Source organism: Chamaea fasciata, unplaced genomic scaffold, assembly GCF_029207755.1.
Source record: "Chamaea fasciata isolate MVZ Bird 193981 ecotype frontalis unplaced genomic scaffold, bChaFas1.0.hap1 SCAF_18, whole genome shotgun sequence".
In the NCBI taxonomy this organism is placed as follows: domain Eukaryota; kingdom Metazoa; phylum Chordata; class Aves; order Passeriformes; family Sylviidae; genus Chamaea; species Chamaea fasciata.
The window spans coordinates 10318326-10332800 of NW_027094103.1; the positions used below are offsets into that span (position 1 = coordinate 10318326).

The following is a 14475-nucleotide window of genomic DNA, read 5'->3' on the forward strand; positions in this document are numbered from 1 at the left end:
AATCTCACTGGAGAGGAGCTCCCTCCATTCCCAGAGATGCAGAAACAAATTTCAGCTTCCTAAAAGACATAAACAGCTTCCAGCTTGGATTTGGTGTAAGATGTCCAATCTGAGCAGAAAGAAAACATGGAATTAACGATGTTTGAGGCACTGGTTTATCTGAGTTAAGCCATGGGGTATTGATAAGGTAAACACAGAGTTTCCATTCTTAAAAATTCTTACAAATGTGCTCTTGAGCTACTACTTAACTATGGGTTGTAGCACTGTGTTCCTGTGTAGTTTCAGATGACATTTGAACACATCTCTATAGTATATATTAAAATGAAGTCCATTTTTAAAGCTGTTTCTGTGAGCATTTCATGGGCTAGTGCTGGTTGTTATTAGAGACACCAAGCACAGTGAAGTTTTCTCCAATATATGTGCAGAATTTCACTGAGATTGGGTAAAACAGGAATAATAAGCAGTGTCAGCAGTCTCTCTTTAAAACATCTTCAGTGATTGTGTAAAAGCTGTTACATCAGTGGCCAACTTCATATGTTGGGAATTCTTTTCATAATAGCTTTAAAGTTCATTTTATTTTTTTTTTAGGCAGATTTTTAGATCTTGCCAGAAGTTAATTTAGGCCACGTTTTTCCTTATCTGGCACTGCCTGGTGGTTTGATTTCATCTTTTCTAAAGGTCTGAAATGTTTGCTCCTTATTTTATCAGTAGAACGATGATAGGAAATTCTGGATTGAAGACTTATTTATTTTAGGCTGATTTATTTATTTATGAGCTTATGACAAGCTTATTTGATTTTTTTAAAGTCCTGTATGTAGTTCTGAGATCTGGTTGCTTATAAAAACAAAAGCTTGGCTTCCTCGGTGAATGGCTTTAGAAATATTTTTACAATAATACTCTGGTGTGATTCCTTCTTAAGTCTGGCTTGAATGAAACACGAACAAATCAAAATACATGTTTGGGATCTTCATTTTTTTGATGTTTTTATAATTTTTATAAACAATAGAAGAACCTTACTGGTTATTTATTCTCTTACGTTGTTGAGAACAAAAAGTAGAGAGTTCCTGGATTTTTCTGTGTGATTTGGATAAGCTGCTGCTTGGAAAAACTCTGGCAGGAGAGGAGACCCCTTTGTTCATGTCACAGGAAATGGGAGCACCAAGCTGATGGATAATTGCTTCTGAGGAGTTGTGGAAATAGAAGAAATTCGGATATTTGAAAGGAAAATTGTATTTTGCTCATTTAGGGAGTTGCTTTCCTGCTTTTTTTGCTATTTGCACACCACTGTGGTGTGCAGTTGTGTGGGCTGGTTGGAAAAGAATTTTATACAAGTCTTGGGTTTTGTAGAGGAATAAGGATCCTTGTGTTGTCTTTTTTCTCCCCCAAATATAGATGTAATTGTAGAAAACATTTTGAAATAAGCAAAAATAACTCGTATTTTCTGATACGGGAGAAGTTAGTCTGTACTTTGATAGTTACTTTAAGTCTGGAGCGGGAACCTTTCTGGTGTCCAGCAGCTCCAGGAGAAGGGGAATGATGATATTGTGCCTGTGATTCAGCTGCATTTGGGCTGCTCCTCAGATAAGAACCAGTGTGCCAACTTACCCAAACTGGTCTCACTGGTCCCATCCCTCCCCACTCTTGTTGCAGATGCTTTTACTGATTCAGCCATCAGTGCTAAAGTTAATGGAGAACACAAGGAAAAGGATCTGGAACCATGGGATGGAGGAGAGAACACGGCTTCCGAGGAGCTGGAGGCGCTGGAGACCGATGTCGTAAGTGATGCTTTTTATCATCTCTGCTCATCAGTAGAAAATGAGCTGTTTCCCTGGACATGCCTTGAAATAATTCCTTAATTTCAGTCCAGTAATGAACTTTGGAGGAGCAAAATTGCTGTCCTGCATTGTGCTGGTGGGTGTTCAGCCTTTGCCAGCAGCTGCCGCAGCCCTTTAGAACGATCTGACTGAGAATAGCTGCCTTTCAAATGGCACTTTTGGTAAATTCTGATCAATGGCAGCTGCTGTGGTGAGAGCTGTGTTGGACTCCTGGAGCCAAAAAGCAGCTTTTGTTAAGGACTCCAAATCCAGCAATGCCCCAAAGTGATTGATGTTTAATCAGAGCATTCCTGTCTGACTGTCATTGCACTTGGAAATTATGGGGAGATTGTGCCCAGCTAAGTGTCCCTGGGCTGCAGATGGAGGGAATTGATGGAAGCCTGACCCAAGCACAGGAACAGTCTCAGATTATGAATCATTAGATGAAGAATATGGCCTCAAATGCCATGTCCTCATATATCACAGCTTTTCCTCAAGCAGAAATTCTTGTAGCCAGGTATTCAACCTGCAGTAGTGTTCAAGGAGATATTATTACTGATTAGAGCATATTAACTCTGGGTAGAACAATTCTCCTGTCAGTTTTGGTGTCCATGCTGTAGAGCTGAGATTTATTGGTGTACCCAAATATTCTCAGTGCCTTTATAAAATATTCAAACCATTTATTGTTGTGCTTGAGTGCTGTGATAGCAGTTTTACTAAAGTGAGGGAATTGTGCAGATCAACAGGAGTCTTCTGCCTGTGGCACCTCTCAGGTGATCCATCAGTGCATTTGAAAAGTTTCACAAGTGTTAATTTACACTTTTTGGAAAAGACAAAAAAGATGTTAATGTATGTATGTCTTGCTAGCCAGTAGTCTTCTAGTACAGAGTGAGCATGTACTTAAAAACTCATAAAAACAATACAAAGACTCACAAGAAACAAAAATAAAAGGGATTTTGAAGGTAGAATCTGTGCAGCTGATGAACAGAGCTCCCTGAAATAAACTGTGGCATTAATAACTTTGTTATCTGGACAGTGAATTCATAGGCCCAGGAAAAAGGGCAGAAGGTTTAACTTCTGCCATCGGCCCTTAATTTGAAGGGAATGTGTTTCCAGTGTCATTTTGAAAAACAAGCATCATTTTCTTCTAGTCTAATGGATGGGATCCCAATGACATGTTTCGTTACAATGAAGAAAATTATGGTGTAGTGTCAACTTATGACAGCAGTTTATCTTCTTATACGTAAGTTCCGAAATATTTTGTTATTAGATTTGTATTGAATGTTCTCCCTGGTTTGACAAACTTTATATTCTGCAGCTCTTTTTTGCGTAGTTCCCGAAGTTGTGGAATCGAATAACTGCAAAAGCAATGAATGAATGGTGCCTAAGAAACCTTGCCAGCTTTCTGTGAATAGTTAGATGTAGAAATCTTTATATATTCCCTTAAATGGGCACAGCTCATTCCCATTGCAGAGTTTTCTGAATTTAGCCATGCAATAAGGCTTGTTTCTTGCAGAAACTTCCAGGAATAGGGTGGAAAGCTGTGAATTAGTCTGTATGTAGCTTCTATACCTATAGCTTTTGTTTAACCTAGCAGAGCAGTTTGGCTAAATCCTGATTTTATTGAGACAATTGATCTGGAAGATACTGGAATGCTGAAAAGCTGCTGATAACCAGGGTGGGGGTTGCGTGTGGGGATGGCTTGTTTAGCAGACTTGTGCAGCTCCAAACTGAAGTTCTAGTTAAATATAATAACAACTGGAATATAGAAGTAGTATAAAGGCTGCTCTGGCTACTCTGGCAGTGATTTATTCCCCGGGGTCTGCAGCTATAATGTTCACTGCAACTGCAACACAAATGGACTGCAGATGTTCACAGCCATTGTGAAATGGCTTCAGTATTTCCCCACTCTTTTAACCCCCAAAGCAGAAACTTATTTTTTTGGAGTATCAAGGAATCACAGGGAATATTTTGATTATTTTCTGTGTGTGTGTATGTGCACTTGTCTGCAGGTCTCTGGTTCAACAATCTGATTCCTCTGTTTTGTGCGATTGGACCTGTAACATGGTGATAATCAAAGTGTCCTAATCGGCTTATGTTTGAATCCTGGGGAAGCAGTTCTTTCCTTCCCTTCACTGCTCTAAGTACTTTTTGTACTTTTGAACTTTAGTCTTCCATCTTTCTGCTTTCTGGATATTAATGGAAGCAGATTAAAAACATGAAGGTGGCTTTAAATTAATTCCATTTTTTTCACCCCCCTCTAGTCAAGCAACTTGCTTTGCATATCAGTCTGCTAAACTGGGAAGCTCCTTTCCTGATTTTCCAACTCTGGGATGAGCAGCAGTGTAGTTAAATGCTTAGATATGCACCTGAAGGATTGTAAAGGATTTATTGTTTCATTGTTTTCTCTTCCTAGAGCTAAGCAGTAGCAGGTATAGTTTGTCAAACTGCATCAAGGTACAAGTTTGTGTTCCAGCAAATGTATTGATCATCTCCAGGGTTCTGAACAATGTCATCCTGTCCATCCCCACTCTCTCATCTTTAATGGCCTGTTAGAAAACATGAGATCATTCCCTGCCTCTGTAGGTTGCCATACATCCCTTCATTTTTTGCACTCACTTTAAATAAATGAGGATTATTGGCTGTTCTCCTTCATTGTGTTACTAACAGAGGGGCCTGGGACCAGGTTTGCATTCACGTAAATCTTATTTGAACCAAAGCTTTATGCTGAGGGGTTTTATTGAATATTCTTGCAGTTACCATTGATAAGGCCAGTAAATGTTTAGACTGGCTGAAAATGTGGGGAAAAACTTGTGCTGCAGTAGCTGAGTGCTGGCTTGGAATTTGGCAAAGCCACTTGTTTTCCTTGTTCTGCCACCAACCCTTGAGCAACTTTGCATAAATTATTTTATACCTGGCTTGTATCTCCACCTACTTTCTTTGGTTTTCTACTTTATATTATTCAAAATATGGGCAATAATGGTTCTATAATGCCCAGCAGAGCATGGGCCAAGCCTCAGCTCTGTTCCCTATTTTTATGTAACTGATTCTGAAGGTTGGTGGACTTGAAGTTATAGTCAGGGGGAAAAAATTGTTTTTTAAAACCTGACATAAAAATTACGACAGGTAAACCCCAAAAATGGGTGGCAGAAGAAGGTGCAAGGTATGATCCCATCCTTGGTTGGGTTTTTTTCAGTGTTTTAGTGCTCATGTATTGAATTTTGACTTGGTGGCTTTCCTAAGGGATGATTTTTGCAATATTCCACTGCCTGCCTTAGAGAGAGACATGGAATGGATGGGAGTGATGTCCTGGCACTCACAGATGAGACAGGAATTTCTGGTCCTGTGCTCTGAAGTGTTCCATCCATCCTTTCTGCAGCTCTTCCTAGCTGGGGGAGCTGAAATTCTATGGCTGGAATTAGCAAAGGATTAAGGATGTCACTTTCTAATTTCAGTAGGATTGTGTCTGCTGGCAATGTGCAAATTGCTAAAAAAAATTGAAATTTGGGCTCTTGGAGTAGTTTCCTATGTAACCAGCAGTTTGAGGCTTTTTATGCCTGATGTTCTCAACCATGTTAAAAGTTGGAGCCTTTGCACAGCTTTAGGGACTGGGGATTTTACAAATCCTCTGGAAGAGTTCTGCACTCTGACCTCAGCTCTCTAGGCAGGTAAATGACCCTGAATTTGTCTATAATATCAAACCACTCCAGAAATTTTGTATTAAAAAAAAGACAGCAAGTCTACTGGCTTAGAAGCAAGATTTATTTTTTTTCTTCACTCTGACTCGGTTAGAACTAACACTGTGTGATTTTTGTAGCTCCTTTGTGCTTTTGAATGCATTTCAGAGATTCTTTTCCTTTCCATTGTCTTTTTAGGGTGCCATTAGAAAGAGATAATTCAGAAGAGTTTTTAAAACGGGAAGCCAGAGCAACTCAATTAGCAGAGGAAATTGAATCAAGTGCCCAATACAAAGCTCGGGTTGCCTTGGAAAATGATGAAAGGACAGAAGAAGAAAAATATACTGCTGTTCAGAGAAATGCTAATGAAAGAGAAGGACATGGTGTGAACACTAGGTACTTGAGTACACTATGAATAGTATTTTTATTTAAATTATGGAGGTATTTTGGTACTGTAGCGGTTTGCTCATTGATACTGGGCTTTTTCAGCGGGCCTGATTAGGTTTGGAACCTTGTGTAAACAATCCTGTGCTGGTTTTGGCACTCAGGCTGACTTGGACACCTCTGCCTGGCCTTGTATTATCTCTGTAGTGAAACAAACTTCCCCATTCTGACCTGTCACCGTGGTGAATTCGTCCCAAATTACAGGAAAGGGCAGCGGTTTCGGTGTGTCCTGGAAAATTTCAGGCATTACTGCTAAATCCTTCAGTGCCTGTGGGCTCATAAAGTGGACTGTGTGGCCACTCTCAAAAGCCAATTCATAAGGTGACTGTTGGGTCAACATCTGATACTATTTAGACTTTTCTCCTTGGCTTGATGGGAGAAAAAGAGGTAAAATGGGGGTGCTTTTTGTTGCCTCTCAGTTGTGTCTCATCACTGATAGAAGTTTGCTGTGTTTCAGAGAAAATAAATACATTCCACCTGGACAGAGGAACAGAGATGTCCTGTCCTGGGGAAGTGGAAGACAAAACTCACCGAGGATGGGCCAGTCTGGATCAGGCCCACCAATCTCAAGGTCTGGATCCCACACTTCAGAATTCAGCCCTAACTCTGGAGCAGATCAAAGAGTAGTTAACGGAGGCAAGTATCTGAAATCTGAATGAACGTACCTCATAACACTGCAGATAATTACCTCACTGTGCTGAAATGGTGTGGGATTGGGCTGTGTGTTCCATAAACCAGGTTAGCATTCATCATTTAACACAGAGGATGTGAGCTGGATTTGGGCTTAGCTTACAGAGGAGCACTCATTGCGCTGCGCTGCCTGTGGCTTTGCAGAGCAGAAATGACATTTGTTTTCCTCCTCAAACACCTCTGTCTTAGATGATGGTGCGCTGTGTGGATTTAAAGATGAAAAACTGCATCAGCACTGCAAAGCTCTGTGTGGAGGAGCAGCAGTGCTGACACCTGGTGAAAGGCAGTGGCAGGAGGAAGCTTCCCTTCCTTTCTGGAAAAGAATAAAGCCACTTGCTGATTTTATGAAAATGAGAGGGGGGGGGAAACAAGAACAATGTTAGAGAAAAGGAATCCAAAGCCTTCCCCTCCAAATGGGTATTTGAGTATTTTCTGCTGGACACATGGGTAGTATTTCTAACCAGGCATCAGTAGACACTGCATGGCAGGAATTGGTGTCCCAGAAGCCAAACGCCATTTCTGGAGATGGATTTCAGCAGTGGCCTGTCCTCAAGGCATTCTTTTCAGAATTTAAAAATACTATTATAATAAATTTCTATGAATAAATGAAAAATGTGTAATACTCAAGTGATCTATCTGGAGAGGAAGTCTGAGAAGCATCTAAAGGTAAGTGAGACTTCCTTTCTAAAGCCAGAGTCAGCTCTATAAAGGATGGACAAACTGAGCCTTGCCCAAACAACGCTAACCTTGAAATTTGTCTGTAGTATTTGTGGTTTCTCTCACCCTATTACTCTGCTGAATCAACATCATAGGCCTAAAATATTCAGAATGGCTTGTAAATTCAATTAATTCTGCTTTGGAAACCATGAGCCCTACATCCTAGATTAAAATCCTCCATTAATACCTCAGATAAGTGATAAAGGCATAAATGTCAGGATTCAGACACTGAACACCGCTGGTTTTTGTAAAGATCCAGCTCCTAGATGGATATTTACTCATCATTTGGTTTGAAAGTAGCAGTTTGTGTGGTCAGTACTGTTTGTGAACAGCTGTTTGAGAACCTCTGGTAGCTCTGTTAAGGACCTTGTGGAGTGCTGGGTGCTGTGGAGCATTGGTATGCCAGGCTAACAGATCAAACTTTACTGTCTATTCCTTAGTAGTGTTTGTAGATCCTAATTAACCCTTTGGGGAGCCTGTGACATTCACAACTTCAATTTGACCCAAAACCAAGGCAAACCCAACCCTCCAGAGACTTTTATCTCCTCAATTACCTCCTCGATCCGTCCCCAAAGGGTTAAACCGTGGAAAAAAACAAAAAACAAACAAAAAAAAAAATCATTTTGTCATATTTTACTTTTTTTTCTGTTGACCTCCCCTTACCCCCCTCCCTCCCCTCCCCTACCCCCCACCCCACCCCCCATAATTTTTTTCTTTAGTTTTTATACTTTCCTTCATATCATTTGTTCTGTCAGGTGTTCCCTGGCCATCGCCTTGCCCATCTCCTTCCTCTCGCCCACCTTCTCGCTACCAGTCAGGTCCCAACTCTCTTCCACCTCGGGCAGCCACCCCTACACGGCCGCCCTCCAGGCCCCCCTCGCGGCCCTCCAGGCCCCCGTCTCACCCCTCTGCTCATGGTTCTCCAGCTCCTGTCTCTACTATGCCTAAACGCATGTCTTCAGAAGGTACAATATACCAGATTTGTTCATGTTTTTTTTTTTTTTTTTTGTTTCGTTTTCGTCTTTGTTTAACTCCTCCGTGAGTTTTTTTCTGAGTTATTGACCAGTTGTTTTGGTTTTTTTTTTTTTAATTTTGTTGTCGTCGTCGTTGTTTTTTTTTTTTTCCTCTTCATTACTTAACCTGTAATTTGTGTTTAACTTTAGTTTATCAGACTATTTCTATTAACCTTTTTTTTTTTTTTGTTTCGTTTAGTTGGTTTGGTTGGTGGTTTGTTGGTTTTTTTTGGTTTTTTTTGTTTTGTTTGAAGAGCTTTACAAAAACGAAAGAAAGCTGTGAAATTTCCCGAGTTTGGTATGAAATTAAACTCAGCTTTGTAAACGCTGCTCAGTGTCTTAAATTAACCAACAGCAACATGCAGGACCTGATAACTTTAGAGAGCATTTTTAGGACTATAAATTTATATAAAATACTAATTTTAACACAGTTGCTCCAAAAAAACCATAACTAAATCATTGAATCACCTCTCGTAAAGCAACCAATGACAATAATGATAATAAAAATGCTGTATTCAGAGAAGTAAACTGTGGAGTGGGGTAGGATGAGCCATTTCAAAGGTGAATTTGCAGGAAATTTTTATTCAGAACACTAAATCAGCTCCCTTGCAGTCAATAATATGCAGAGAAAGGCTGACCTGTGAGTCTTTGGTAGCTGTATGCAGAATTATCCCAACTAAATTTTTCCTGGGAGGGTACAGTAAGGACCATGGTTTAGAATTTTTGTTTTGAGTGCACACTTAAACCCTGCACAGCATGGTGTAGCAAACCTAGAAAATGCAAAGTGGTTGTGCTGAGCTCCCTGAAAACTTGCAGTGGGTGCTGTAGCTGGCTCCACTGGAGCCGTGGGAGAGAGAGGAATGATCTCTCAGACCGAGCAGGAGCGCTGGGAAATGCTCCTGACCAAAAAGTGGGTGGTAGCCACATCTGTCTGGCCTGCTGTCCATTTATTTGGGGTTTTTGGGGTTTTTTTCTGAAGTAAGGAACTGAGAATCTACCTGCAAACTGAATTATTTCTTAGCGCTTGTGGTTGGTTTGTGAGGCATGCAGTGAACTGCTGCTTACTGCAACGTTTAATTCCTACTGCCGCAAGATTATTCCTGGGAAATGTGTGTTCTTTAAAATAATCACCTGTGTGAAATTTGCATTGAAGTGGGCTTCAGATGGTTAAAACAGAGGCTGACATTTAAAGATTTATGTAACCAGGAGAGCTGCTTGGTATTTTAGAAGTTTTTTTCTGAAACATAAAAGCCATTATCTGAACCTGACCTTGTTACTGACCTACGTTAAAAATGAACTGCCATCAGCCAGATTCTGTTCACACACGGTTTTTTTCTTTTTGAAGTATCAACATTTGAATCTAATCCTGTGAAGAAAATGTTTATTAGGATGTAAGAACTGTATTGCTGCTTAGTTTTGAGCATAACTGTGGTGTGGCAGCTGTACAGGCTGTGCAGGATTCCTGTATTCACTTATGACTTTGGCTTGTGGTGTTAAACATGCATGACTTGAACCTTGGGATAACAATCCCTTGTTTAGTTGCAATTTTTGCTGACTTGTAAATGAATTGTGACCTGCTGCAGGCAATTCAGCCTCGCTGCAGAGAATGCTCTGCTGAAATTCCCCAAGAGCATTGGTCAGCCAGTGGTGACTATAAATGGTTGGGATCACTGACCACCTGACAAAAGCGCTGGGAATTTTTTTATTTTTCTGGAAGAATGTTTGATAGCCTGGAACTGGGCTTATCCAGGGGCAGCTGCACCACTGACCTTTATGGCTTGGCTTGTACCTGGCAGTGGTGGATGCTTGCATTGAAATATTTTAAATCCAGACCTTGCACACCTAGTTCAGTGCTGATAAAGCCTCTGAATACCCAGCAGCTGCCCTGGGGAGGTGATGATTCTTGGCAGCCTGGCTGGACCAATGACTCGGCCTTTTTAGGATATCAATGCCAATTGCTTGATTTTATTGCTGCTTTATTGAGAATGTTAAGATTTAAATGCAGTTTTAAGAAGAGACGTTCGGGTTTTTCCGTGGTGGACGTCAAGCACTTATTGTGTGGGGTTGTCTTTTTTTCCTCAGGGCCTCCACGGATGTCTCCAAAGGCTCAACGGCACCCTCGAGGTCACAGAGTCTCTACTGGTAGGGGTACAATTTCAAGTGGCTTAGAATTTGTATCTCATAATGCACCTGGGGAAGCATCTACTGCTGCAGTGGCACGAGGCAGCCCTTCAGGTGGGACGTGGTCATCAGTTGTCAGTGGGGGTAGGTAAAGCTTGGCTTATTGCAGATGGCTTGCCAGGGGGATCCTTAGAGTGGGAATGCTCAGCAGAATCCTGCCTTTCCAGGCAATTCAGGCTCTCTGAATAATCAAATACTGGGCTAAGGTTGGAGTGGGAGAAGGATGTTCCCAGATAGCTGAGTGAGAGTTGGTGCAGTATTGTCCTAACTGTAGAGTCAGGTGCTGTGTGAAGGGAAAGGAAGGGAAAGTGTAGGAATTAGTTGTTGGAAAGATTCATTTTTTAGGGCATTTATTGGAGGAGTCAGGAGGAGTTAGAGATTTGCCACTGCATCCCTGAGTTTGGTTATGGCAGCGTGGCTGGATTGTGGTTTACAAATGAAGGAGGTGTTTGGGTAGAGGGAGGTTGGTGTTAAAAGATTAAATAATACTCCAGTTAAGTTGGATGTATTTCTCCTTTAAAATTTACATGGATTTTAAGTGGTGATGTTGTTCTTGGCTACTGCAGGAGCATTTCTAGTGAGTGTCTTCTTAATCAGTTAATATATATTTTTTAATATTTGACTTAAAAGTTAAAACTCAGTCTTGTGCCACAGGTCTAGTCTGGAGCTCTTGAGTTGAGGCCATGTTCTGGTGGGCTGTCAGCAGCTGGGTGTTTCCTTGAGGGCAAGAAAACAACAGTTTGATCCTTTTTAGGTACCTTTTGGGTATTTTCTTGCAGTGCAGAATTCTAGAGGAGCGTAGTGGGAACACATTTCTCAGAAAGAAGGTGTAAATTAGACCCACATTGATTTGTTGCCTTGTGAAAAAAAAACCTTCAACTTTTCTGTTGTGGCATTATTTGTGATTCACCTTCCCTGTTTATGTATTATTAACAAATATATGTAATATATTAATATATATTATATATTAATATGCAAGTAGGATTGTTAAACCACGTACCTGCCTTTCTGCTCACTCACTGGGAGTTAAAATGTAACAAAAAACACAAGTGGGATGAGCAGGAAGCAGGAGCTTCAACAACTTACTGTTCAAAGAATACACAACTCTCCTTGCTGCTTTAGCACAGGGGCAAAAAATATGCCTAAAAGCACTCTTTTTTTCAATAGGCTGTGTTGTTTTTCTTCCAGCTGGCAAACCTCCAAAAGAGGACACTGTAAAATGGATGTGTCTTTTCAGCCCTCTTAAAAAATATTTTACATCTGTTTGTGTGGAGACCTGACCACCTTTTGTGTTCTGCCTGAAACTGGGTTAATGTGAGCTGTTGTAGTTGTACTACTGGGGATTTGGGGAAGCATTTTGCAGATTCTTGCTGGGATTAGAGGGCAGTGCTAAATTTTGGGGGACAATCTGCAGAGAAATCACCCCATTATCTGAAATGCTGCGTTGTAAAGAACTAGGAGATGTGCCTGAAAGGTAAACGGGTTTTCAGTTACTACCTAATGCCTCACAAAGTGGTTTCAAAGCATGTTTTTAGCCATTTTAAAGCTAAAGCAAACTGCTGAGCAGATGGGGAAGCTCATCCTATAACTGCTTTTTCCTGTTTGTTTCTAGTTCCGAGATTATCCCCTAAAACACACAGGCCTAGGTCTCCAAGGCAGAGCAGCACTCCCATGGGACCAGCTCTGCCTTCTCCTCAGCCTGGTACTATTCCCACTGAATCTGTTGCCATGCCTGTTCCAGCTGCCTCTCCTACACCTGCCAGCCCTGCATCCAACAGAGCAGTCACCCCTTCCAATGAAGGTAAGTGGCCCTCACTACCTTACAAATGCTCCTTTTCCCTAATTCCTGACAAGGAATGTGCCCAGGCAAGAGCAGAGCTGCTTGCTGAGTGATGGGAAATCTTGGGATGCATTTAATTCTGCTGTGAGTTCCCATTTCTCCAGCTTTAATCTAAGGTTGGACTCAGAGAGGCTTTTTTTAAGGGCCTAATTTCTTGTGCCCTTAAGGAACATGGGTTTATAGGTGTCTGACTTAATTGAGGGTTTCTTTTTCCAAACCGAGTTTTTGCCTCTTTTCTATGTTAAAGAAACCCAGGCCACTGGCTTCAAGGAACTATTTTGAACACAGCAAAAGGAGTGGGGAAAAAAAAAACCATTCAGGAGCACAGTCAAATGTCTTAAGGACTCTCAAATCTTTGTAGCATTCTCTGCGAAGAGCTTGGACTGCTGCAAGTAATTGACTCCAAGTTTATAGTTTGTTCAGCCTTGTTAAGGTTTGTGTATGATGAGAGGGATGAGTTTAATTGTGGTTTTTTTTCATTTGACAGTAACAGTAGGATGGGGAGGGAGGGAAGATGATCCTCCAGGCACCGACTGGGTAGCAGGAAATGTCTAACTTAAAAGGTTTTTCAAGCTAAAAATGGTTAAATCTTTCTCCTGTTTCTCTCTTGCCTTCTGTCTTTGGTCAACTGGGGTTGTGTATAAGAGAATAACTTTGGCAATTTCTTTTCCAGCTAAAGATACAAGGCTTCAGGACCAGAGGCAAAATTCTGCGACTGGAAACAAGGAGAATATAAAGCCAAGTGAGACTTCTCCTAGTTTTTCTAAACCTGAAAACAAAGGTTTGTATCCAAAGCTTTCACGTACTCGAGTGATGTAGGAATTGTGCACACTAAACCTGCTGTCCTGGCTGCTTTAGTTGGCATTTTGAGGAAGGCTTGGAGGCAGTCTGGTGTTCTCCAGTGAAATTTGGTCCTGCAGTTGTGAAGTGGCACTTTGAAATGTTGTTTGTGACTCATTCCATCAACACCAAATGTAGAGATGCTCGTGTGGATGGTGTGATTTCACTTGGTTTTTTTCCTTTTTTTCCCCCCCCCTTCTTTCTTTCCCCTGCTCACAGAGCTGCTTTTTAGCTGCCTTTGGACTGAATGTGTTTCTGCTTAGAGCTGTGCTCACAATACTTCTGAGCATCATGGTCAGCAGAGCTTTTCTAACTGTGCTTTTTCCTGTTATGCCTTACATTTCTTTGTCTCTGTGGCGCTGTTTGTTCATTCAGTTCTCAAAAAAGAAAAATCTTTTCATGTTGTTAAACCGAGAACCGGATTCATTTGCTCTCTCATTGGAGAGACCTTTAGGATGAGTCCAACAATAAAGCTCACCTGGATCAGTGTTTCTCCTTCACTTGCTGTGTTTTGAGATGCTGGCACAGGCTGGGTTGGGGGTTTTGTTGCATGTTCTTTGTGTTCAGTGAATTCTGCAGTCCCTGCACCTCGGGGCTTCTGCCTTGGTGTGGTGCATCAGAACTAAAGATAAATCAGTTATGTAATGCTCTGCTTTCACAGAGGCTTTCTGTGTGCTCATACACGTAGGTCATGGAATTGTACCAAATTAAAACCCAAAATAAGGCACTGGGTTTCATTTTTATATCTGCAAAACCGTTTTCTTTCTGCAAAACTAGTAATGTGTATAAAACTCGTATTAGAAATGCTTGGACAATGTTGATCTTGTATTTGGCAGGTGTCTCTCCAATTGTTTCAGAGCATAGAAAACAGATTGATGATTTAAAGAAATTTAAGAATGACTTTAGGGTAAGTTTCTCTCTGTTAATGGTGTTGTCATTCTCACGTGCATCCAGATTATTTTAATGAATTGAACACACTGCATATGTTGACAGGTCTTTATACTTTCGCTTAATTTATGAAAATATCTGTAAGAATTCACGTTAGGTTTTGTAAAATCAATGCTGACTCTTGTTTGTACAATTGCTTAGTGCACAAAGATGTGAATATTGACTGTACACTGAAAGCAGGACTTGAAACCTGTTTGATCATTAGGCACGAATAATTATCTCGCACTCCATATGGAGGAGCTGTTGCAAAATTAAATGAAGAGTTTTGCGGAGGAAAATTGAAGATGAATTCATATTACTTATTTCCTGGT

The 14475-nt window shown here is 40.9% G+C and overlaps 1 protein-coding gene across 13 annotated transcripts in view; it reads left to right on the plus strand.

Annotated features, from left to right (window-relative positions):
• The window catches only part of ATXN2 (ataxin 2), a 49679-nt gene that overhangs the window by 14721 nt on the left and 20483 nt on the right, over positions 1–14475 (plus strand). For 5 of the 13 annotated variants that reach the window (XM_066199475.1, XM_066199476.1, XM_066199481.1 and 2 more), the window contains exons 6-14: positions 1651–1775; positions 2966–3057; positions 5690–5887; positions 6393–6571; positions 8098–8307; positions 10438–10620; positions 12149–12337; positions 13050–13157; positions 14053–14123. In XM_066199475.1, coding sequence (XP_066055572.1) covers positions 1651–1775; positions 2966–3057; positions 5690–5887; positions 6393–6571; positions 8098–8307; positions 10438–10620; positions 12149–12337; positions 13050–13157; positions 14053–14123 — 1355 coding nt within the window. The remainder of the gene's footprint in view (positions 1–1650; positions 1776–2965; positions 3058–5689; positions 5888–6392; positions 6572–8097; positions 8308–10437; positions 10621–12148; positions 12338–13049; positions 13158–14052; positions 14124–14475) is intronic. The other 8 variants (XM_066199483.1, XM_066199480.1, XM_066199484.1 and 5 more) reach the window with 8 other exon arrangements.